At 45.2% G+C, this 26,234-nt stretch overlaps 1 protein-coding gene across 3 annotated transcripts in view; it reads left to right on the forward strand.

The window, feature by feature from the left end:
* Positions 1-26,234, forward strand: part of NEURL1 (neuralized E3 ubiquitin protein ligase 1) — a 389,716-nt gene that overhangs the window by 230,368 nt on the left and 133,114 nt on the right. The window contains exon 1 of one of the 3 annotated variants that reach the window (XM_073685343.1): positions 17,980-18,213. The exons of 1 other annotated variant lie outside the window; for it this stretch is intronic. In XM_073685343.1, coding sequence (XP_073541444.1) covers positions 18,180-18,213 — 34 coding nt within the window. In that variant the 5' untranslated portion in view covers positions 17,980-18,179. Of the gene's footprint in view, positions 1-17,979; positions 18,214-22,670; positions 22,825-26,234 lie in introns of those variants that run through there. One more of the 3 variants, XM_073685345.1, reaches the window with a different exon arrangement.

Raw genomic sequence — 26,234 nt, forward strand, 5'->3', positions numbered from 1 at the left:
GTGGGAACCGCATCAACCCACTTTGTGTATAGTCCCTTGGCGTGGCTTCAGGGCACTCTTTCGGTGGGCCTGGTCTTCAGCCACGCCTGCGGTTTATTTTCTAGGCCACTTACTAACTATTTTCAATATTGTCCTGACCATACCTAGTCCTGTGCTCCAATTGACAATAAATTCAACAAATATACAGTACAGACCAAAAGTTTGGACACACCTTCTCATTTAAAGATTTTTCTGTATTTTCATGACTTTGAAAATTGTACATTCACACTGAAGGCATCAAAACTATGAATTAACATATGTGGAATTATATACTTAACAAAAAAGTGTGAAACAACTGAAAATATGTCTTATATTCTAGGTTCTTCAAAGTAGCCACCTTTTGCTTTGATGACTGCTTTGCACACTCTTGGCATTCTCTTGATGAGCTTCAAGAGGTAGTCACCGGAAATGGTCTTCCAACAATCTTGAAGGAGTTCCCAGAGATGCTTAGCACTTGTTGGCCCTTTTGCCTTCACTCTGCGGTCCAGCTCAACAGTGTCACCAGCAAAGCACCCCCACACCATCACACCATCACACCTCCTCCTCCATGCTTCACAGTGGGAACCAGGCATGTAGAGTCCATTCGTTCACCTTTTCTGCGTCGCACAAAGACACAAAGACACGGTGGTTGGAACCAAAGATCTCAAATTTGGACTCATCAGACCAAAGCACAGATTTCCACTGGTCTAATGTCCATTCCTTGTGTTCTTTAGCCCAAACAAGTCTCTTCTGCTTGTTGCCTGTCCTTAGCAGTGGTTACCTAGCAGCTATTTTACCATGAAGGCCTGCTGCACAAAGTCTCCTCTTAACAGTTGTTGTAGAGATGTGTCTGCTGCTAGAACTCTGTGTGGCATTGACCTGGTCTCTAATCTGAGCTGCTGGTAACCTGCGATTTCTGAGGCTGGTGACTCGGATAAACTTATCCTCAGAAGCAGAGGTGACTCTTGGTCTTCCTTTCCTGGGGCGGTTCTCATGTGAGCCAGTTTCTTTGTAGCGCTTGATGGTTTTTGCAGCTGCACTTGGGGACACTTTCAAAGTTTGTCCAATTTTTCAGACTGACTGACCTTCATTTCTTAAAGTAATGATGGCCACTCGTTTTTTTTTACTTAGCTGCTTTCTTCTTGCCATAATACAAATTCTAAGTCTATTCAGTAGGACTATCAGCTGTGTATCCACCAGACTTCTGCACAACACAACTGATGGTCCCAACCCCATTTATAAGGCACGAAATCTCACTTATTAAACCTGACAGGGTACACCAGTGAAGTGAAAACCATTTCCGGAGACTACCTCTTGAAGCTCATCAAGAGAATGCCAAGAGTGTGCAAAGCAGTCATCAAAGCAAAAGGTGGCTACTTTGAAGAACCTAGAATATAAGACATATTTTCAGTTGTTTCACACTTTTTTGTTAAGTATATAATTCCACATGTGTTAATTCATAGTTTTGATGCCTTCAGTGTGAATGTACAATTTTCATAGTCATGAAAATACAGAAAAATCTTTAAATGAGGTGTGTCCAAACTTTTGTTCTGTACTATACATATCCAAAATTATTTAACAGGTACAACTATTTATAACATACACTTTAGTTCCTCCAGCGGGCAGGGAGCTGACCTTTAGTACTTCGGGTCGATCTACTTAGTCCATTTGTTGCCACTGACCTACCCTGGTCCCTAGTGTCTACCCCTGGTGTGGTGGGTTCAGTGTGAACTACACTACAGGTCGTCTGAGGTAACACCGGTAGGTTGGGTAATCTCCTACGAATTCTTTGGCTCACCCTGGGTACGACAGGTTCACTGCTGGTAGAGGGTAGATTCTCCTGATCTGCTGCTGATGAAGCATCTGTCTCTGGGGCCGACTGGTCTTCCAGATGTTCTGGAGCCTCTGCAGCTTCCGGTGAGGCCGCTTGGAGAAAGGTCAGGACCGTTACCACAATTGCTCTATTCACCTGTGTCCAAGACCGAGGAAATTCTCCGAGGACTGTCTGGACCGTTTCCTCCACTTTTTCTGTGGGCTGAGGGTTGTCTTGATCTTCTTTGTGTTTCAACTGTTCAGGACATATCTTCAAGTGGTCTCTTGAGACTGCCGCTGAAGTTTCTCCTCCATCTTTACTGATGAGGCACACTTTGATGTTATCGTAATTCGAGGGTAGGACGGTGTATGGCTCAACCTCCCACTGGTCATCTAACTTGTGGACTCGTCTTTTCCTCTTAAGTACTTGTTCTCCAGGTGATAAGGGAACGGCAGGTGCACGCTGATTATAAGTTTTCTCTTGCTTTTGTCTCGCCTGGGACAAACTTTTCTCAACACACTCTTGCACCTTGCGGTATTGTTGCTGCCGCTCAGTATCCCAATCCGCATCTGGTGATGTTGTCTCTGGTGTTAAGACTGCCATGTCTAAGTCGATGGGTAGCTTACCAGGTCTTGCTCTCATCAGGTAAGCGGGTGTACAGTTGATGGAGTTCACCGGGATGTGGTTATACAGGTCCACCAAATCTGGTAACTTCTCTGGTCACAGGCTACGTTTTTCAAGGGGCAACGTCTTCAACAGGTCTATTACCACCTGGTTCATCTTCTCACACAACCCGTTGGTCTGGGGATGATATGGCGTCGTCCTTATTTTCTTGAAGCCGTACAAGTTACAGAATTCCTGGAACACCTCTGCTTCAAAGGCTGGACCTTGATCGGTAAGCACCCGTTCAGGGTAACCGTGCGGGCGACAAAAGTGCTGTTGGAACGCTTTGGCTGCCGTCTGAGCCATCTGGTCTTTCACTGGCACTACTACCAAGAACCTGGAGTAGTGGTCTACTATGGTGAGAGCATAGACATAGACTGACCGGCTCGGTGCTAGCTTCACGTGGTCCAAGGCTACTAGTTCAAGTGGTTGTTTGGTGATTATAGGCTGCAGGGGAGCCCTATGGCTGTCACGGTCTTTCCGTCTCAGGTTGCATGGACCACATTCTCGACACCATCTCTCGATTGCCTTCCTCATGCCAACCCAGTAGAATCGCTCACGTAGCAGGACTTCTAACTTCTTCCACCCGAAGTGTCCTGCTCCATCGTGGTACGCTTCTAAGACCATTGGCGCATCCCGCCTCGGGACTACCACCTGCCAGACCAGTTCGTGTGTCCGGGGGTTGATACTTCTTCGACACAGCTTTCCCTCATAGATAAACAGCTTGTCCTTTTCCTTCCACAACTGTTGGGTCTCCTGTGGAGCATCTGGATTAGGGTGCTAGTCCGCCTGTGTTAGCAACTCCTTTACCAGGCGGATAGCCTGGTCGCTATCTTGCGTTTCTGCCCATCCATGATGGGACAATGGGTTGAATGTGGCCTCTCTGTTGGCGGAGCGCTTGTCCCTTACACAGTGGGAGCACTGGGTCACCCCGTAATGATGGAAAGCGGGTAGCTCTATCTCCTCCAGCTCTTCCGGGTCTTCTCCCTCATCTGGCAAGTTGGGCATCCTGGACAGCGCATCAGCATTTGCATTTTTATGCCCCGCCCGATACTTGATGGTAAACTCATAGTTAGACAGTCGGGCCATCCATCGTTGTTCTAGGGCACCAAGCTTCGCAGTCTCCAGGTGCGTCAGCGGGTTGTTATCTGTGAAGACTGTAAATCTGAAGGAGGCGAGGTAGTATTTGAAGCGCTCTGTTACAGCCCAGACTATGGCGAGAAACTCCAACTTGAAGGAACTGTAGTTGTCAGGGTTCCTTTCTGTAGGGTGGAGTTTCCTGCTTGCATAGGCAATCACTCTCTCTCTGCCTTGCTGTACCTGGGACAGCACCGCTCTCAATCCCACGTTGCTGGCATCTGTATGAAGTATAAAGGGTTGGCCATAGTCGGGATAGGCCAGGACTTCGTCTCCGGTGAGAGCCATTTTCAGTCGGGTGAAGGATTCGTCTTCTGGTTTACCCCATTTGAACCGAGGTTTCTGGCTCTTGGCCTTCTTGGACTGGCCCACTAGGAGGTCCTGCATTGGTGCCGCTATCTTGGTGAAACCCTTGATAAATCTCCTGTAGTAGCCTACCAGCCCGAGGAACTGCCGCACTTCCTTAATAGTGGAGGGTCTTGGCCAGTCTTTGATCACAGTGACTTTTTCTGGGTCTGGTGCTACACCTTCGGCGCTTACCACATGACCTAGGTACTGCACCTTGGGCTTCAGCAGGTGGCACTTGAACGGCTTTACCTTCAGGCCAAAACCAGATAGGGCTTCGAACACCTCGACCAGGTGCTCCAGGTGGTCTTCATATGTCTTTGAGTAGACAATTACATCATCTAGGTACAGCAGGACGGTTTCAAATTTTTTGTGTCCTAGGCAGCACTCCATTAACCGCTGGAAGGTTCCTGGGGCGTAGCAGAGCCCGAATGGCATGCAGTTGAACGCGCTGAGGCCCATTAGCGTTGTAAACGCGGTCTTCTCTCTGTCCGCCTCTGCCACAGGAACCTGCTGCCAGTACCCACTGGTGAGATCCAAAGTGGAGAAATAGTTAGCTGATCTCAGTGCTGCTAATAATTCCTCAATTCTGGGTAATGGGTAGGCGTCCTTATGTGTAATGCGGTTAATCTGCCTCTAATCAACACACATCCTCATTGTACCATCCTTCTTTCTAACGAGAACTAATGGAGCTGCCCAGGGGATACAACTATCTCTGATCACCCCAGCCTCCTTCATCTCCCGTAACATTCCTTTGGCACATTGATAGTGAGCTGGGGGTACAGGCCGGTACCTCTCTTTAATGGGCGGATGATCTCCTATGGGGATATGATGTTGGACCCCTTTTACCTGCCCAAAGTCTAGTGGGTGTTTGCTAAAGACTCGCTCATATTCTTGGACCACCCGGTATACTTCAAGCTTTTGGTGCAAAGGGGTGGAGTCAGTGCCTCCTTGTAGCTTCTGACACCAATCCTCCATCTGCCCCTTGGAGCCATTATCCTCCACCGGTTTGGATGGAGGCAAGGGTTCCACTGCCTTTATTGCATTGTTACTGACAGTGAACAGCTTAGCAAGGGTAGCATACCGGGGTAAATGGACCTCTTTCTCCCCACAATTCAGGATGCGTATCGGTACTCTCCCCTTGCGGACATCAACTACCCCCCTGGCTGTCAAGATGGTGGGCCTACTGTCAGAGTACACGGATTTCACCAGGGCCTGATAATCTTGACCCCTGAGACCTATTGCTGCCCGACACCATATTAACATTTCACTCCTAGGGGGCATTGCAATGGGGAATGGATCACTCATCCTGACACTGACGACTTCTCCACCAGACAGCTCTACCTGTTGTCTTTTCATCAGGGCTCTGATCTCCTTCTGCAGAACTCGCTGCTGAATGGAACTGGCAGTCTCTGCGACCTGTTGCAACAAAACAATAATTTCTCCAAGACAATTTTCTATCACACTAGTGCCTACGGTTATCATGGGATGACTTTCTCGGCGATCAATATCAACAATAATCATTCCTTGTGATGGCAATTCTACTTTGCCAACTTTTATGGTCACCTCTTTATACCCCACCTGAGGCAAGGGCTGACCATTGTTGGCATAGATACTAAGATGTTCATCTGGACGGCGGGTAATGTCTGAATCAGTCCAGTATTGTTTATAAAGGATATATGGCATCGTGGTCACCTGGGACCCAGTGTCCAGCAGCGCGTTCATTGGGATGCCATCAAGCACGACAGGTAGGACTGGTCGTCCTCCCACGTACTTGTCTCGCCAGCTTTGTGGGCCTGGTCGTCTTACTCCTGGGGGTTGGCCCTCTGCCCCAGGGGATGCTCGTTTAAATTACAGAATCTTGCATAGTGCCCCGCTTTTTGACAGCGGCGGCTGATGGCTTGTCCGTCCTGGTCATAGCGATCGCTGTTCCTCCCTCTGGTCGGTGGAATTCTTCTCTGTCGTCACCACGGGACATCATCTGGACTGGAAGCCAGGTGGATCTTTTCCTTGGGAGACACTTGCATGGCCTGCATGGTTTTGGTTAGTGTAGCCACACTTTTGGTTAGCTCCTGGACCTGAACGCGCAGGTCTGCAGATGGATCATTATCTAGGGTCTGAGCGTCAGCCTCCACAGGTGCTGGGGAAAAGGATGCGACCTTCTGGTGGTATGTGATAGCGGGGCGCCGGAGGGATGCAGTGCCACCTGGGGTTGATTCTCGCACCACCCGGATGGCTCTGTCTTTAAATTGCGCAAAGTCCATATCAGGGTTTTGCAGAGCCATAATGCACAGCTGTGTCCGGAGAGCGTTAGACAGGAGCCCCTCAATAAACTGCTCAGTTAGCAATCTGTCCTCATCTCGCACACTGTCGGGGTCTACCTGTTTAATGGCCCGCAGCGCCTCCTGCAGGTTGAGAGCATAGTCCCGTACACTGTCCTGCATCCTTTGTTTGCACCCGTAGAACTTCATCTTAATTTCTGCTGCGGTGCGGGTATCCTTCAATCGGTTCAGTATTTTATTGACAGTGCCTTTGTCCCTGCCCGGCCAGGACTTCACCTCTCTCTGGGCTGCACCGATTAGCTGGCCTATGAGGATGCTGACTTTCTGCTCTTCAGACAGGGGGTACACTTTAAACAAACTGCGCAGTCTCTCCTCAAAGTCGTTTAGGGTGTGCGACTCCCCTGAGTACTGGGACAACCACGCCGCCCCCGGTATATATGGCATTGATAACGGCATTACAGTGGCGGCGGCCGCACCGGCGGCTGAGTCCTCTCCCATGCTGGGCATCTTCCTCCCCCCTAGTGAACCTCAGCCAGGGCCTGGACGTCGGCTGACGTACCAGTATGCTGTTCTGCAGGCGGAAGGATCTCTTACCCGGCGGTTCCGGATCAGGGCTTCTTGCTTCCCCTCGGGGGGGCGGCAAACCACGTGATAACACCGTTTAGTAAAGCCTATGGCACACAGGACCCGGTTATACCGGGCTTCGTGAATCCTGTTCGTGACGCCAAGTTGACGCGCCCCCTGGGCCGTGGGGTACTCGGTGCCGGGCCGGTCATTGCTTGGGTAGATGTCACAGTGGCGGTGACCCGGTCCGTGACCCAGGGCGGTCAGTAAAAAGGGGATTTTATAGTTTTTATGTGCAAAGTTTGTGACGCCACCTGTGGTATGCGGCTAAAGGGAGCCGCCGCTGCGGAGCAGGTCCTCTGGAGCTGATGTTAGTGCAGCAAAGCTGGTGTGGCTCTCCACAGGTAGAGCTTAGCTCCAGGGCAGTATAGATGTTATAGGTGATGCTGGGCGTTGTAGTGCAGGGGTTGATGGTGCAGCAATAATCAGTCCACAACTTAATGGCGGTTTCCTCTTATCTTTACTGGCGGTGATTAGGCAAACCGGGACTAGGGTACTGGCTAGAAGTGGAAGTCCGGGCAGCCTGGAAGCAAGTAAGGAATCCACCTCACCAGGTGAAGTTGGAGGCCTTCCCTTTCCACTAATCTCTTTGGCCCTGCTGCTTGTAGCTGTGCGGTGGCCCTCGTCCCTGAGTGCAACGTCTTTGTGCTCACCCGTATGGCAGGCAGCTCGGGCCTTGCTGATGCATCGCTCCCACGTGGCGATGCTGGGCCCTGAGGTGCTGCTGAGCCTCCGGGTGTCTGATGGGGCCAGGAGACCTGCAGTCTCCTGCCCTCCGGTTTCTGCTGCTGGGCCTTCAGTGCCCCACAGCCTCGGACTCCCGTGTCTGGTTCCTCTGTGTTGGTTCCTTCTGGCGTGAACTGCCGCGCAGCTCCACTCCCCAGCTCCTCTCTCGTCGACGTCCTCACTTCAACTCCTCTCACTAAGTCTAACTAACCCCACCCCCAGATCCCAGTTGCCAAGGGGAGGGACTCCCCTTGCTGGTCTGGAGCCAGGATAGTGTTGAATGCTTAGCAAAACCTAATTAGGGGACCCCTGCTTGCTTCCAGGCACGGCATCACCTCTTGTGAGGGAGGCAATGCCACTGTGGCAACCGGACCCCTGGGGTGCCACACAATCACTAAACAGGGGAACATGTATTCTGTGGACTGACTGTAAGACTATCCACCTGTGGCCTCCCCCCAAATGAAATGGTCAGTTGTCACTGGGAAAATTCCCGGAACGGTTCCTCCTATTCAACACAGCTATTCAAATCATTAGAAGTTCGGCAACTGCACAGTGTACAGAGCGTTGCTGGTCATCTTTGATCACCTTTTGCATCTATGCATCACCGGGGTTAATAATAATTGATCAGTGGTGTTGTTGAGTACAGGACCCTCTCACCAGTCTCATATTGAAGACCTATCTGGGAAATAGGTCATCAATATTTTAATGCAGGAAAACCCCTTTAACTCTGAGTACTTGGACTGGAGCTCTAATTGCCATATTGGTTCCTTTCAAATTGTCTGCTGCACTCCTGCGGGTGGTATATAGGTGGGCAGGCTGTGAAGAAGGTAGTCCATCAGAGAACCACAGCAGCATGGTGGGGCAGGCTTCCTAGCCTGCAGTCCCTTTTGGAGTAGCCCAACCAGTAAAGACTGTGATCACCAGCCCCTGTAAAAGTCCACACTGAAGGATTCTGCCACAAGCATTTACAAAATTTGTTCTGCATTTTCTTTAACTCTGCCATATACCTTTATGGAACAGTGTACTTACATGACGTAGGAAGTACACAAAATGAGATTTAACAATTCTTGAAAAATATTTATGGATCATTCATAGGGTATTGAATGGTTGGGTTATTTTTTTACTAACTGTATATTTATTTAAATATTCCACAAATACAGAAATAAAATATTGTTAAACGATTGCAATGTTCTTATTAATATAAAATAAATAAGCTGAAGACTTGGTCTCAATAACTCTATAATGTTATAAGGAAATTGCAATATTAAAAAAAAATAAAAGCCATTAGTGAAATTATAAATCAATACAAGACAAGACACAAATGAGAGGGGGAGACAATAGGGGAAGCAGATCCTATGATCATAGACTGTAATATTCTTTATTACAATACTCATAACTGGCATGAAAATTGTATGGATTATTAGGACCTCCACTATTTATAGATGATGTTCTGCCCAAGAGTCCCACAGTGACCAAATATCATTGAAAGCATTGACTCTATTTTGAAGCAACGCGGTCAGGTATTCCCTGTTCCTAACACCTGTACCGTGTGACTATAGGTCCGTCAGTGATGTCAGTGATGGAACTTGAGGCCTTTTCCAATTCTTTGCGATTAAACATTTTGCAGTTGTCAGAAAGTGAAGAAGCCTAGCAGTTTTTTTTCTAATGGAAATAGTGGGACATTGATGAGGAAATATAGAAGATTTAATGGAATCCATGTATCCATAACTCTAAAAATATGGTTTTTGATCTCTATCTGTGGTTGGGTTACTGGGTTACATTACAGTATATCATGGCAGCAAACCATATATTGAAATACCAGGGCACAATAGCAATAGTTTATTTACTTATATTAAAGAGCAATATAGCAGCACAGTATATACCTGTATACTACAGGGCATTATAGCAGCACAGTATATACCTGTATACTACAGGGATTTTAGCAGCACAGTATATACCTGTATATTACAGGACACTATAGCAGCACAGTATATACCTGTATACTACAGGTCATTATAGCAGCACAGTATATACCTGTATACTACAGGGATTTTAGCAGCACAGTATATACCTGTATATTACAGGACACTATAGCAGCACAGTATATACCTGTATACTACAGGGCATTATAGCAGCACAGTATATACCTGCATACTACAGGGCATTATAGCAGCACAGGATATACCTATATACTACAGGGCATTATAGCAGCACAGTATATACCTATATACTACAGGGCATTATAGCAGCACAGTATATACCTATATACTACAGGGCATTATAGTAGCACAGGATATACCTATATACTACAGGGCATTATAGCAGCACAGTATATACCTGTATACTACAGGGCATTATAGCAGCACAGTATATACCTATATACTACAGGGCATTATAGCAGCACAGGATATACCTATATACTACAGGGCATTATAGCAGCACAGTATATACCTATATACTACAGGGCATTATAGCGGCACAGTATATACCTGTATACTACAGGGATTTTAGCAGCACAGTATATACCTGTATATTACAGGACACTATAGCAGCACAGTATATACCTATATACTACAGGGCATTATAGCAGCACAGTATATACCTGTATACTACAGGGCATTATAGCAGCACAGTATATACCTGTATATTACAGGACACTATAGCAGCACAGTATATACCTGTATACTACAGGTCATTATAACAGCACAGTATATACCTGTATATTACAGGACACTATAGCAGCACAGTGTATACCTGTATACTACAGGGCAGTATAGCAGCACAGTATATACCTGTATACTACAGGGCATTATAGCAGCACAGTATATACCTGTATATTACAGGACACTATAGCAGCACAGTATATACCTGTATACTACAGGGCATTATAGCAGCACAGTATATACCTGTATATTACAGGACACTATAGCAGCACAGTGTATACCTGTATACTACAGGGCATTATAGCAGCACAGTATATACCTGTATATTACAGGACACTATAGCAGCACAGTATATACCTGTATACTACAGGGCATTATAGCAGCACAGTATATACCTGCATACTACAGGGCATTATAGCAGCACAGTATATACCTGTATACTACAGGGCATTATAGCAGCACAGTATATACCTATATGCTACAGGGCATTATAGCAGCACAGGATATACCTATATACTACAGGGCATTATAGCAGCACAGTATATACCTATATACTACAGGGCATTATAGCGGCACAGTATATACCTGTATACTACAGGGATTTTAGCAGCACAGTATATACCTGTATATTACAGGACACTATAGCAGCACAGTATATACCTATATACTACAGGGCATTATAGCAGCACAGTATATACCTGTATACTACAGGGCATTATAGCAGCACAGTATATACCTGTAAATTACAGGACACTATAGCAGCACAGTATATACCTGTATACTACAGGTCATTATAGCAGCACAGTATATACCTGTATATTACAGGACACTATAGCAGCACAGTGTATACCTGTATACTACAGGGCATTATAGCAGCACAGTATATACCTATATACTACAGGGCATTATAGCAGCACAGTATATACCTATATACTACAGGGCATTATAGCAGCACAGTATATACCTATATACTACAGGGCATTATAGCGGCACAGTATATACCTGTATACTACAGGGATTTTAGCAGCACAGTATATACCTGTATATTACAGGACACTATAGCAGCACAGTATATACCTGTATACTACAGGGCATTATAGCAGCACAGTATATACCTGCATACTACAGGGCATTATAGCAGCACAGTATATACCTGTATACTACAGGGCATTATAGCAGCACAGTATATACCTATATACTACAGGGCATTATAGCAGCACAGGATATACCTATATACTACAGGGCATTATAGCAGCACAGTATATACCTATATACTACAGGGCATTACAGCGGCACAGTATATACCTGTATACTACAGGGATTTTAGCAGCACAGTATATACCTGTATATTACAGGACACTATAGCAGCACAGTATATACCTATATACTACAGGGCATTATAGCAGCACAGTATATACCTGTATACTACAGGGCATTATAGCAGCACAGTATATACCTGTATATTACAGGACACTATAGCAGCACAGTATATACCTGTATACTACAGGGTATTATAGCAGCACAGTATATACCTATATACTACAGGGCATTATAGCGGCACAGTATATACCTGTATACTACAGGGATTTTAGCAGCACAGTATATACCTGTATATTACAGGACACTATAGCAGCACAGTATATACCTATATACTACAGGGCATTATAGCAGCACAGTATATACCTGTATACTACAGGGCATTATAGCAGCACAGTATATATCTGTATATTACAGGACACTATAGCAGCACAGTATATACCTGCATACTACAGGTCATTATAGCAGCACAGTATATACCTGTATATTACAGGACACTATAGCAGCACAGTGTATACCTGTATACTACAGGGCATTATAGCAGCACAGTATATACCTGTATACTACAGGGCATTATAGCAGCACAGTATATACCTGTATATTACAGGACACTATAGCAGCACAGTATATACCTGTATACTACAGGGCATTATAGCAGCACAGTATATACCTGTATATTACAGGACACTATAGCAGCACAGTGTATACCTGTATACTACAGGGCATTATAGGAGCACAGTATATACCTGTATACTACAGGGCACTATAGCAGCACAGTATATTCCTGTATACTACAGGGCATTATAGCAGCACAGTATATACCTGTATATTACAGGACACTATAGCAGCACAGTATATACCTGTATACTACAGGGCATTATAGCAGTACAGTATATACCTATATACTACAGGGCATTATAGCAGCACAGTATATACCTATATACTACAGGGCATTATAGCAGCACAGTATATACCTATATACTACAGGGCATTATAGCAGCACAGTATATACCTATATACTACAGGGCATTATAGCGGCACAGTATATACCTGTATACTACAGGGATTTTAGCAGCACAGTATATACCTGTATATTACAGGACACTATAGAAGCACAGTATATACCTGTATACTACAGGGCATTATAGCAGCACAGTATATACCTGCATACTACAGGGCATTATAGCAGCACAGTATATACCTGTATACTACAGGGCATTATAGCAGTACAGTATATACCTATATACTACAGGGCATTATAGCAGCAGAGTATATACCTGTATACTACAGGGCATTATAGCAGCACAGTATATACCTATATACTACAGGGCATTATAGCAGCACAGTATATACCTGTATACTACAGGGATTTTAGCAGCACAGTATATACCTGTATATTACAGGACACTATAGCAGCACAATATATACCAGTATACTACAGGGCATTATAGCAGCACAGTATATACCTATATACTACAGGGCATTATAGCAGTAGAGTATATACCTGTATACTACAGGGCATTATAGCAGCACAGCATATACCTATATACTACAGGGCATTATAGTAGCACAGTATATAGCTGTATACTACAGGAATTTTAGCAGCACAGTATATACCTGTATATTACAGGACACTATAGCAGCACAGTATATACCTATATACTACAGGGCATTATAGCAGAACAGTATATACCTGTATACTACAGGACACTATAGCAGCACAGTGTATACCTGTATACTACAGGGCATTATAGCAGCACAGTATATTACTGTATATTACAGGACACTATAGCAGCCCAGTATATACCTGTATACTACAGGGCATTATAGCAGCACAGTATATACCTGTATATTTCAAGACACTATAACAGCCCAGTATATACCTGTATACTACAGGGTATTATAGCAGCACAGTATATACTTGTACATTACAGGTCACTATAGCAGCACAGTATATACCTATATACTACAGGGCATTATAGCAGCACAGTATATACCTGTATATTACAGTACACTATAGCAGCACAGTGTATACCTGTATACTACAGGGCATTATAGCAGCACAGTATATTACTGTATATTACAGGACACTATAACAGCACAGTATATACCTGTATACTACAGGGTATTATAGTGACGCACCCCTGGGCCTGTGCCGCGCAGCGTTGCGCACGCGGGAGCTTACCCGGAGCCGGATCTGTTGAGGGTTGTAGTCTCGTGGCGGTGACCCGGTCTGTGCCCAGGGAGTCAGACTAAGTGGCGCTGTATTAGCGGTAGATGTTGGACGACTACGCCACCCGTTGAATGCAGCGAAGGAGCTGCCGCTGCAGGGCAGACCGCTGAGGCCGGTGGTAGGATTGTGCAGCGTGATAGTATCACCCCCAACGGGAGGGGTATGGCCTCAGGGCAGCCGACGTGGATGATGGGGTAGCAGGAATCACTCAGAGACGATGCGGTGTAATTCAGGGTCTTTACTGGTGATAAAGATAGACCCTCCCGGAGTACTGGCTAGCGATCGGGGCCTGGTCAGTCCTTGAGCAGATGGGATCTCCCCTGGCCAGGCGGAGTTGTAGGCCTCCCAAACTAACTGTACTCTTCTGGCTACCTTGCTAGAGGCGGGTATAAGTAGCCCACGTCCCTGAGTGTACCGTGTGGTGCTCACCCGTATGGCCGGTGACTCGGGGCTTTCTAGTAGCTTCCGCTCCACGACGGCGGTGCTGGTCCCATGCGTGTGACCGTGCCTTCGGGTTTCTTGGCCAGAGGACCTGAAATCCCCTGCCTGACGGATTCTGCTGCTGGGTAGGAGTTAGTCCCCACAGCCTCGGACTCCGGTAAGAAATCTTCTCAGTCAGGGCGAGCTCTGCAGCTGCCAGCCCCTGACTCCTTGTAACACTGCTCCCACAGAGCTCCTGTTGTTTCTTCCCATAGCTGCTTCTCTTCTCTGTCTCTACTTCTGGCATGGCCCAGGAGCTGGGCCCAGCTGGAGCCACAGCTCCCTGTCAGCCCTCCTGGCTGAACTCTCCCTCTGAACTCTCTAACCCTGCCTCAGCCCCAGGTTTATATAGGGGAAGTTCTTCCCCTCCCAGGACTGGGCAGGAGGTGTGGCATGCATAGGATTCCTGACCAAGAGACCTCCCACCTGCTCTCAGACATAACATTGCTGTTACTGTGGAAACCAGACCCCTGGGGTGCCACATTCCCCCCTAGTGAAATTTAGTACTCCGGGACTAAACATATTTTTAGAAAAACATAACAAGGTATAAACAATAATAATACAATAAGAAAAACACATAAAGATGGTTACGGCGTGTCCGCAACCGGGTGCAGTTTTGAAGAAAAGCAAGGTGTCCATTTCACCAAAACAGGGAGACGTAACCAGGTAGGGGTCTGTCTTGCCCCGAGTCCTTAACAGTCTTTAGTCCATTCCTGGGTTACGCTCCAACCATGTACAAAGGATTCCCGGTAAATCCACCAAAGACTCCCATAAATCACTAGAAACACATAATTATTTACAGGATATGGCCGCTCTCAGTCCTCGGCCAGTGGGGATAAGGAATGGCTGCTCACAGTCCTCAGCCTGGTTTAAGATAGGGGCACATGGGGAACAATTCACTAATCCCAACGGGGACCATATTTTAATTAGCAGCAGTCCTTGTACCCTTACGGGTAACTATTTACAGCTCTTTATTCACGCTACTTCCCTTCAGTAGCTATGTCCTCTTTGTGCTCCCTCCTGAGGGTAGTCCTCAGACCCGTCCGGGTCCTCTTGGCTTTCCTCGTATTGGTAGTACTGCAGCTCCTCCTCGGTTAGCTGGGTTAGTATCTCTGCGACAGTCCTCCTCCCAGGTGGCCAGGACTTTACCTCCCTTTGGGCTGCCCCGGTTAATTGGGCCACCAGGATGCTCACTTTTTGCTCCTCTGTGAGGGGGTACACCTGGAAGAGGCTATCCAGCTTTTCTCTAAAGTCATGCAGGGTATGTGACTCCCCTGAGTACTGGGGTAGCCAGGCTTCCCCCGGGATATAGGGCATGGTGAAAGGCATGACCGCAACAGCGGTGGCGCTGGCGGGGGTTGAAGCGGTGAAGCTCTCCTCCGTATCCGACATCCTTCTCCCCCCTAGTGGACCGTGGCCTACCTTGCGATGATCCTCTTCCGTAGGCCGCGGCTCCGCAGTGGATCGTCAGGGTTGAGGACCTTCCGTCGCGCTCCTGTGACGTCGGCGTCTGCTGGGCTCCTTCCAGGACCTTACGCAACGTCCGGACGTGAGGCGGGGCTTCAGTTCTCGCGCGCTTTCGGAGTCCACGCCCCTCTTCTTCCCGCGCGGCGTCTTCAAGATGGCGTCCAACGGCGGGAAAACTCCACGGATGGCGGGAAGAAGGCAGAAGATGGCGCTGGATGGCGGGAAAACTTCGCGGATGGCGGGAAGAAGACAGAAGATGGCGCCGGATGGCGGGAATCTTCACCACTGGTAAGTTTGAACAGTCTTTTTCAGGCACGCAGTACCCGGTGGTTGCGGGCACGAGATCCTGCCGACAACGCCAAATGTTGACGCACCCCTGGGCCTGTGCCGCGCAGCGTTGCGCACGCGGGAGCTTACCCGGAGCCGGATCTGTTGAGGGTTGTAGTCTCGTGGCGGTGACCCGGTCCGTGCCCAGGGAGTCAGACTAAGTGGCGCTGTATTAGCGGTAGATGTTGGACGACTATGCCACCCGTTGAATGCAGCGAAGGAGCTGCCGCTGCAGGGCAGACCGCTGAGGCCGGTGGTAGGATTGTGCAGCGTGATAGTATCACCCCCAACGGGAGGGGTATGGCCTCAGGGCAGCCGACGTGGATGATGGGGTAGCAGGAATCACTCAGAGACGATGCGGTGTAATTCAGGGTCTTTACTGGTGATAAAGATAGACCCTCCCGGAGTACTGGCTAGCGATCGGGGCCTGGTCAGTCCTTGAGCAGATGGGATCTCCCCTGGCCAGGCGGAGTTGTAGGCCTCCCAAACTAACTGTACTCTTCTGGCTACCTTGCTAGAGGCGGGTATAAGTAGCCCACGTCCCTGAGTGTACCGTGTGGTGCTCACCCGTATGGCCGGTGACTCGGGGCCTTCTAGTAGCTTCCGCTCCACGACGGCGGTGCTGGTCCCATACGTGTGACCGTGCCTTCGGGTTTCTTGGCCAGAGGACCTGAAATCCCCTGCCTGACGGATTCTGCTGCTGGGTAGGAGTTAGTCCCCACAGCCTCGGACTCCGGGTCCGGTAAGAAATCTTCTCAGTCAGGGCGAGCTCTGCAGCTGCCAGCCCCTGACTCCTTGTAACACTGCTCCCACAGAGCTCCTGTTGTTTCTTCCCATAGCTGCTTCTCTTCTCTGTCTCTACTTCTGGCATGGCCCAGGAGCTGGGCCCAGCCGGAGCCACAGCTCCCTGTCAGCCCTCCTGGCTGAACTCTCCCTCTGAACTCTCTAACCCTGCCTCAGCCCCAGGTTTATATAGGGGAAGTTCTTCCCCTCCCAGGACTGGGCAGGAGGTGTGGCATGCATAGGATTCCTGACCAAGAGACCTCCCACCTGCTCTCAGACATAACATTGCTGTTACTGTGGAAACCAGACCCCTGGGGTGCCACAATAGCAGCACAGTATATACTTGTACATTACAGGTCACTATAGCAGCACAGTATATACCTATATACTACAGGGCATTATAGCAGCACAGTATATACCTGTATATTACAGGACACTATAGCAGCACAGTGTATACCTGTATACTACAGGGCATTATAGCAGCACAGTATATTACTGTATATAACAGGACACTATAGCAGCCCAGTATATACCTGTATACTACAGGGATTTTAGCAGCACAGTATATACCTGTATATTTCAAGACACTATAACAGCACAGTATATACCTGTATACTACAGGGTATTATAGCAGCACAGTATATACTTGTACATTACAGGTCACTATAGCAGCACAGTATATACCTGTACATTATAGGGCTCTATAGCAGCACAGTATATATCTGTATACTACAGGGCATAATAGCAGCACAGTATATACCTGTATACTACAGGGCATTATAGCAGCACAGTATATACCTGTACATTATAGGGCTCTATAGCAGCACAGTATATATCTGTATACTATAGGGCATTATAGCAGCACAGTATATACTTGTACATTACAGGGCACTATAACAGCACAGTATATATGTATATATTTCAGGGCACTATAACAGCACAGTATATAAGTATGTATTTCAGGGCACTGCAGATATTGCACAGTGCAGTGAGTGCAGCACAGTCTCCAGGGCAGGAGTGTGCAGTACATGGGAGATCCCTTGTCTTACTACTAAGCCTGTGCTATCTGCTATTTCAGGCAGGCAGCAGTCCCTCCCTCTTATGTAAATATACATGACATTGCTGGCTGGAGGGAGGGCTCCTGTGGGTGTCAGCTCCTTGGAGCATCGCTGCTTGTATGAGTATTATTAGTAATCACTCAGCTGGGTGCATGTACATGTGCAACATGATCCAGGCTGCTGTGTGTGTGAAGTGCCCCTGTCCTGCACTGTGATGTGACAGCAGCCACTCATCCATCTACTATGGGAGGACAGGTCACCAGGAGCACACTGTATGGTAAGGACTGAGCCATGGGGCTGCATGTAGCCATGGGGGAGGACATCACTGCTTGTCAATGCCTAATGTGTGCATGGGAAAGGTGAGGGCTTCCTGGGCTGTAAGCTGGGGCTAGGAATGACATGCTGGATACATTGTAGCCTTATGTCCTTTGTTGTACATGATTACAATATTGTAAGACATGGATGTCATACACAGTGCTGTGTGTGCTGGTCCCTGCTCTGCCTGTATTGCTGCATTTCACCATTGAAAGGCTTTGAATAATTGATTATTCTCAGGAGTCAAACATGTGTGAGAGGCTATAGAAGCCTTTACTATCTGCTGAATGAGCTTTTTTTTTTAATAGAAAAGTTCTTTTTCTTTGATCATTGCACAATCCAAGGTGGATGAAATTCTACAAATCTGTCTGGCATATTCAGTGTTTCCTAATGAATTATCTTCACAACCCTGCTGATTTCCATATATAATCATACAATTATGTTTATTAAATTATTACAATTTTACAGCATTTTTCAATTTTTTTTTAAATAATTTAAAGTATTTCTTAATTAATCTTAAATGTGTAAACAGTTTGGCACATAGATCATGGAAATAATTACATCTATGGGTAGATTGATATATGCTGCAATCTGTGCCCATTGCGGCTATCTGTAATTATTAGGACAACATGGTACGCTGGGGTCAGGTCGTGAACATATGCTGACTTCTTACGCAGAGTTTTTAATATGCAAATGTTGCATAGTATGATACTTTCTTGTACGCTTTTTAGCACTATGTTTGACCCCTGATGAAGCACGAGTGAAACGCTCTTCGGGTCATTTATGGGTGGGCATCAATATACTTTGCTTACTATTTGTCCTGATTATCATATGCACTTTATATATTTTTACTCTTTTGGACTTTTAAACAGTGTTGGCACTTTAACCTTAATTCTTTTTATCATGTTCAGATTTGCTGTATGATCCATCCTCTTTTGTGCCCCTTATTTTATGCCTACCACCTTGACTTTGGTATTTACCATTACTTTATATATTCTCACTTTGGTTAGGCATCAAGGAGCTTTCACTTTTTTGTAACATCTGTAGTTTTCAGGGTTATTGTTGTCTTCTGTTGCTCACCCACATTTTTTATATCTGTGATTGCTATGTTGGATATTTATTCTCCCCTCCCCCTTCTTTTAAATATTTAATTTATTAAAATTGATACCATTTATATTTAATTTTGTCCCAGCACAATTTTTTCTTTTTTGGTTACTATATTTGTAAAAAGTTAACATGAAATAACTGGACGACCTTATGACTCATCTGCATGTTCTGCTTTCTGGTCCAAACACAATATGCATGCAAAGAGGATATAGCCAAATATGATGTTATAATGCTGCTGTAGGTTCACCTGCCGAGCCATATAAAACCTTCAGATAAGCAAAATCAGGGGAAAGAATGAAAGATCCCCATACACAATAGATAGTTGTCGGACGAGCTCTCAAAACTGTCTTCTCTGACTCCCTGACATACATGAACAGTAGGCTCAGTTGAGTGGACATGTGTTTTCCATGGGGAAAGGGGAGTATTCCATTATTCTGACACCTCTGGGGACGTCTTATCTCATCTAACAACAAATAAATCAGGCATTGAAATTCAACATACCCAATCTTTCTTTTGCCCTGACGTCATGTGGTATGGCACCAGCCTATTATACTAGTCCAGTGTTGGCCATTATTGGAAATATTAAACCTGAAGGATGATGTTGTCCACTTTTTTTGCGATACTGAGACATGTTTGGAAAAAGTGGAACAGGAGCCTCATATACATTGGGCTCAGACTAAGTATTATAGTCCTGATGCCCTTTCTCCATTTAAGGCATTTACTCAATAAAATACATTATGAGTTTTCCTCAATCAGTTGCGCCCCATGATCAACTCAGCTCCCCATCGGTATACAGCTAGAATATATACATTATAATTTTGTTTTGTGTGAGTTTTCCTGATTATGCAGAATTAACGATATTTTAAAGAAAAGCAGAAATCGTCCAATTTCTGGAAGTCAGGGTTAATTTAGTGTATGTTTTACAGGCGCAGTAATAACATAACATTAAGCAATAATCTAGTTGAGCAGAGTCCATTTTCACTTTAAATCTGATATTATGGTTTTGTAATGCTATAAATTATATTTTACATCTATCCACAATGTAATAGCCCTTTATAAATGAACCATGCTGCCTATATATCCTTTGGTTATTCTTAGTGAAGTGCCAGATTCTTTCTTCACTGAGTATATGGAGTGCTATCCTATCCTGGCACCGTATTTTATAGAGAGTGACATACATCATATCTATATATTGGTTATTCTCATTTTTAGAAGAGTTCTGGCAATTTTTGCTATTGTATTCACTATTTTGGTAGGGTTGGAGAGTCATTTTGAGGCATTCTGTGGTCTCAGATATCAATTCAATGGTAAATTGTAGGGTTTACTAGAAACACTATACACACAAGCTGATCTTACCATTTGCCAAGTATTTAAAGGATATCATTAACAAATTTCAACAGTCTCCTAATATATGCTTTATTAAAATAGAGATGCTCCAATTGGAATCCCTACTCTGGACCTGTAATCCCAATAGCAATAGCCATATTAGTGTCTATCCTTTATGATTCTCCCCCCTATGTAAGCTTCCAAGTTCATCCAACATTTATCCAATGGGTATGGACAACTTAAAGTGAGTTTCACAATATCATGTGAGGCCATCAATACCAGGTCAGTAGGGGTCCGACTCCTTAAACCCCTGGAAACTGTTTGAATGGACTACGGTGCTTGTGTGAGTGCTACAGCCTCTCAACTGTTTAAATTGCAAGGTCTAACTGCAAGCATCTTCTAACTTAAAGGGGTTGTCCACTACTTGGATAACCCCTTCTGAATCCCTGTTTCCCTGTATTAAAATAATAATACTTATACTCACCTCCCATCCCGGCACCGTTCCAGTGGTGCAGGCACTGGCTCTCCCGGGGATTGCATGACATTATGTCATGTGATCCCTGAGGCCAATCAATGCTGGCTTCATTACAGGTCAACTGGTCCTGACCTACTGTGTCACTGAGTCGAGCTCCTCCCTTCCCATTCCTGATCTACACAGCGGTGGGATTACGCTGATGAAGGCCATGTAGGCCGAAACGTTTGTTTTCCTGGACTGCATTTGAATTAATTAAAAATGTAATTTCATTACAAGTACATTGAGTGCCAAGGCTTTTTCATGCTGTTTTGAATCTGACATTGAGTTTTGTTTTTGTTTCTGCACCTCTTTGCTCCTGGGATATGGTCCCCTCTTCCTTGTACCTATGTCTTGATAGCCAAGTGAGTGTGATCCTCAGCTTTTTTCTGTTTGTGTCTCCAGGATGATCATGTCTCCTTGATCAGCAAGGCTAGATTTACCATACATACTAGAAACAGGGGGTCCATATCTTAAGAGGCGCAAAAACAACAACTAAAAGAAAACAAGCCCTGATTTAGGAGAACAGTGACATTTAGACAAAACAAAACAATTACATATGAATGGGAAGTGACAGATCCTCTTTAAACAGGTGACTGGTGTCAAGCCAGACCTCCACTGATAAAATATTGATGGTCTCTGTTCTGGATAGGCCATCAATAATGTGATTCTGGGAAGACTCAAGCACAACTCTGCTGATAAGATGACTGGAAAGCTATAGTGAATTTAAATATATGCAATTTCAGTATATAGTAAGAAATTGCAATTCTATATCATTTCTGCGTGTTCTTTAAAAGTGATGCCCATCACCCATGAGTTTTAGCTACAGAGGGCACAGAGGTAGCAAATGCACCCAACTCCTTGGTGTCTCAGGAGCCCAAAGGTCTTACTGCCACATAGGAAAGCAGTATTATAATAATTGGCACTGGCGCATTGTAAGACTTTGCATTGAGGCCCAGGAGCTTCAATTACTTCTCTGCATGGGACATGGGACATTTACAGCAGTTTAGGCATATGGTTGAAATATGCTAGACATCTAGGCTATCCAGATCAGGGATAACTATTATTTCAGTGCATAGGCTCAGGTTTTGGCTCAGGTACTGTATATTTGCATTATATATTTAAACTTTGACCTAAACACATTACATCAAATAGACCAATCTTTCATCTAAGACCCTATGACCGAGGGAATGAATTGTTCTCGGCCGTTTTTATTCATTATGTGATGTCTGTATTATTAGAACCATTTTATTATATGCCATGGATGGACCATCTACCCTCAGCGGACGCACTGTACATACATGTGTGTATACACAGCAGTCAGATCTGGGAGAGGTTTCCCTAGGCTGAGAGTGCGGCCATCACATGCATATCTCATGTGGGAAGGAAAGAGAGAGGGAGAGAAAGAGAGAGAGAGAGAGAACCCTGTGTAGGGACGTGCAGAGATTAATGATTAAAATGTGCAAATCTCCTCGGGGGCTTTGTGCTAGCTGGAATATAGAGGAAGCAGTAATTTACACAGCAAAGCAGCATTCAACATCACCAGATTGCTTTAACCCTGTGACTGATGTCAAAGTTTAGCCTTGAAATGGTTAATCATACAGACGAGGAAGAAGTATGCATAATAAGGTACTGTTATGTAATAGTGTTGGAATCAGTGGTAAAGCCGCATCCCTTTTTGCATTGCAAACGTCTATAAAGAGTCTGTTGTGCGATAGCTGATGAAATCGAATAGTTCCCACTATCTGTAATAAAATTGTCTTTGTCCTTAGACTTTCAATGAAGATTTGTTCCATAGGTAGTAAAACAACTCCCGGACGTGGAGATGAGCAGATAAGGCAGAGATTTCAGCATTTGCCAGAGTTTTCTTTTCACAATACTTGAGTTGTTGCCATGTACTGTATGCAACTCCTTTGTCAGTGGCTTCAGATCATTGTGATTTTGTATATGTGACTGTAATTTTCAAGCATTGACCCTTTTTTCTATGGTGGTCCAGTATATTTTTCAAGCTTCCACCCTTTTTTCCCATGGTGTTTCAGGATACCTTTCAAGCTTTGACCCTTTTTTTCCATGGTGGTTTAGGGCACCTTTCAAGCTTTGACCCTTTTTTCCATGGTGGTTTAGGGCACCTTTCAAGCTTTGACCCTTTTTTCATGGTGGTTAAGGGCACCTTTCAAACTTTTGACTCTTTTTTTCGTGGTGATTCAGAGCACCTTTCAAGCTTTGACCTTTTTTTCATGGTGGTTCTGGGTAACTTTCAAGCATTGACCTTTTTTTCTATGGTGGTCCAGTATATTTTTCAAGCTTCCACCCTTTTTTCCATGGTGTTTCAGGATACCTTTCAAGCTTTGACCCTTTTTTTCCATGGTGGTTCAGGGCACCTTTCAAGCTTTGACCCTTTTTTCATGGTGGTTCAGGGCACCTTTCAAACTTTTGACTCTTTTTTTTCGTGGTGGTTCAGAGCACCTTTCAAGCTTTGACCTTTTTTTCCATGGTGATTCAGGGTAACTTTCACGCATTGACCCTTTTTTACATGGTGGTTCAGGGTACCTTGCAAGCTTTGAACCTTTTTTCATCGTGGTTCAGGTTACCTTTCAAGCTTTGATTATTTTTTTCCATGGTGGTTCAGGGTACCATTCAAGCTTTGACCCTTTTTTTTCCATGGTGGTTAGGGGGACCTTTCAAGCTTTGATTCTTTTTTTTCCATGGTGGTTCAGGGTACCTTTCAAGCTTTGACCCTTTTTTCCATGGTGGTTCAGGGTACCTTTCAAGCTTTGACCCTTTTTTTCCATGGTGGTTCAGGGTACCTTTCAAGCTTTGACCCTTTTTTTCCATGGTGGTTCAGGGTACCTTTCAAGCTTTGACCCTTTTTCTTCCAGCAGTTACAGCTTACTTAGTATTGGCTTCATTTGCTCGTCTGGCTTTAGTTATCTTATTAATCTTTCAATAGAGTCATAGAAAACATTATTCCAAGCTAAAACTTATTTCTTACAGCCTTCACTTTTAGTTTACCAAATCAGATAGCCGTGACCTCTAAAGATTAATGAGCCAATAATGTTGGCTTCTCAAGAGTTTTTTTGGCCTTCTTGTCGAACATGACATTCTCGACCTGTGTGATGATTCACCTTGTATGATGTATCCAATAGCCACAGATTACTGATGTGGCCGATGGTCTGGGTCCTGCAAATTGATTTGCGCCATCACTAGTAGGAAAACAATGACACCTTATTGAAATGACCATTCAAAATTGCAGTAAACAATGTGGTCTTCTAGAGGGCTGGTCGTTTCACAGAAGAATAGCAATGCACACAAAAACATTTGGTCCAGGCTTGAGGTTTGGACAGGTTTCATAGTATATCTGTAGTATATATTTCTTAATGCAAAGGAGAAATAATTTACTATTACAGATAAAAATGTAGATTTGGAAAAAAAAAATTGAGATGGGAATACTATGTATATCTCACTATACGTCTCCTAAAAAAACAGACCTCACCTACAACGAGTCTGTACGAAGGCACTTGGAATGGCAAATGTGCTATACGCAATTAATCTGCATGTAATATAGCGCTGTGTACTATTGAGATGTCTCAGTCTCTCCATATTATTGCCACTGATGAACATACTACAATATATTGGTTTTGTTAAATTCATGTGGCTTCCGACATACCATCACACCCCCCATATAAGATTGGAAGGTGGGAAGAAGCCGCCGGGCAACCGCATGTATAACTAGTCATAAGTGCGACTTGGTCCTCAAGAACTATTAAAAGTATGTTTTTCTCTAAAACACCACAACGTTTCAGAGACAAAAATACATGGCTGTGATCATACCGCCTGTGCCCACGGTTTGGGCATCATGTATCAGCTGACTGGTTGCTTTGTTTGTCCCAATATTACACCTTATCACTGTGCAAATTGTCTCTTCAGAGAGGAAGAGGACCAGAACTCTAGTGCTACCTACAGGAGGTAGCAACCCTAAAAGTCAATATTGACCCTTTAACGAACCTTATCACATGACTTAGGATATAAGCCAGAACCAGAAACTCAATTTGCAGACACTGTGTTTCAGGGCACTGCCCCTCATCAGTGCAAAGTGTGAGTTCTGGTTTGGCTGGGTGAGAGGTGTCAGACCGGTATCTAAGGGGTAACATTTCTCCTTGCGGAGAGCGACTTGTTAAGCATGTCACGATGAGGAGACTTTTAAAGCCGTAATGCTCCTCTGGGAAATATGCAAATTGTCTCATCAGAGAGGAAGAGGACTAGAACTCTAGTGCCACCTAAGGAAGTAGCAATCCTAAAAGTCAATAGTGATGCATAGTGGTGCATACCACCTTATCACTAGTGATGAGCCCAAGTGCTCGTTACTTGCGTTTGCCTAAGGTGCTCGGGTATGCACAGAGTATCGCGGGTGCTCGAGTGACATGTTTGAGTCCCCGCGCCCGCATGTTTTGCGGCTGTTAGACAGCCACAAAACATGCTGGGATTGCCCATGTTGGTAAGGCAGTCCTTGCATGTTTTGTGGCTGTCTAACAGCCGAGAAACATGCTCGCGGGGACTCAAACATGTCACTCGAGCACCCGCGATACCCAGTGCCCTAGCACTCTAGGGAAACTCGAGTAATGAGCACTTGGACTCAACACTACTTCTCACCTATCCTGGTAATTATCTGGTCACTGAGGATTCCACCATTAGGAAACCCCCTCCGATCACAAAAACAACGGTCCTGTGACTGAGAGGAGTAGATTTGTGTCTTTGCTATCCTCTATTCAGTCTACAGACCATAAGTAGACAGCAAAGCGCTGTACTCTGACATAGTCTTCAGCCACTTCATTTAAACAGAGAACACAGGACCCCTATTCTTGTGATCAGTGGAGATCCTAGCTGTGGGATGCCCAGTGATCAGACTTTTACCATTTATTCTGTAGATGAAAAGTTGTAATCATGGGAGAACTTATGTAAGCTTCATGCACATAGATTTTGGCCATCATTCAGCGTTCAGACGATACGTGTCAATCTCTGGCCTGTGGGCCAAATCTGGC

This window comes from Phyllobates terribilis, unplaced genomic scaffold, assembly GCF_046119375.1.
Source record: "Phyllobates terribilis strain yellow unplaced genomic scaffold, ASM4611937v1 Scaffold_5__5_contigs__length_657084704, whole genome shotgun sequence".
NCBI lineage: Eukaryota > Metazoa > Chordata > Amphibia > Anura > Dendrobatidae > Phyllobates > Phyllobates terribilis.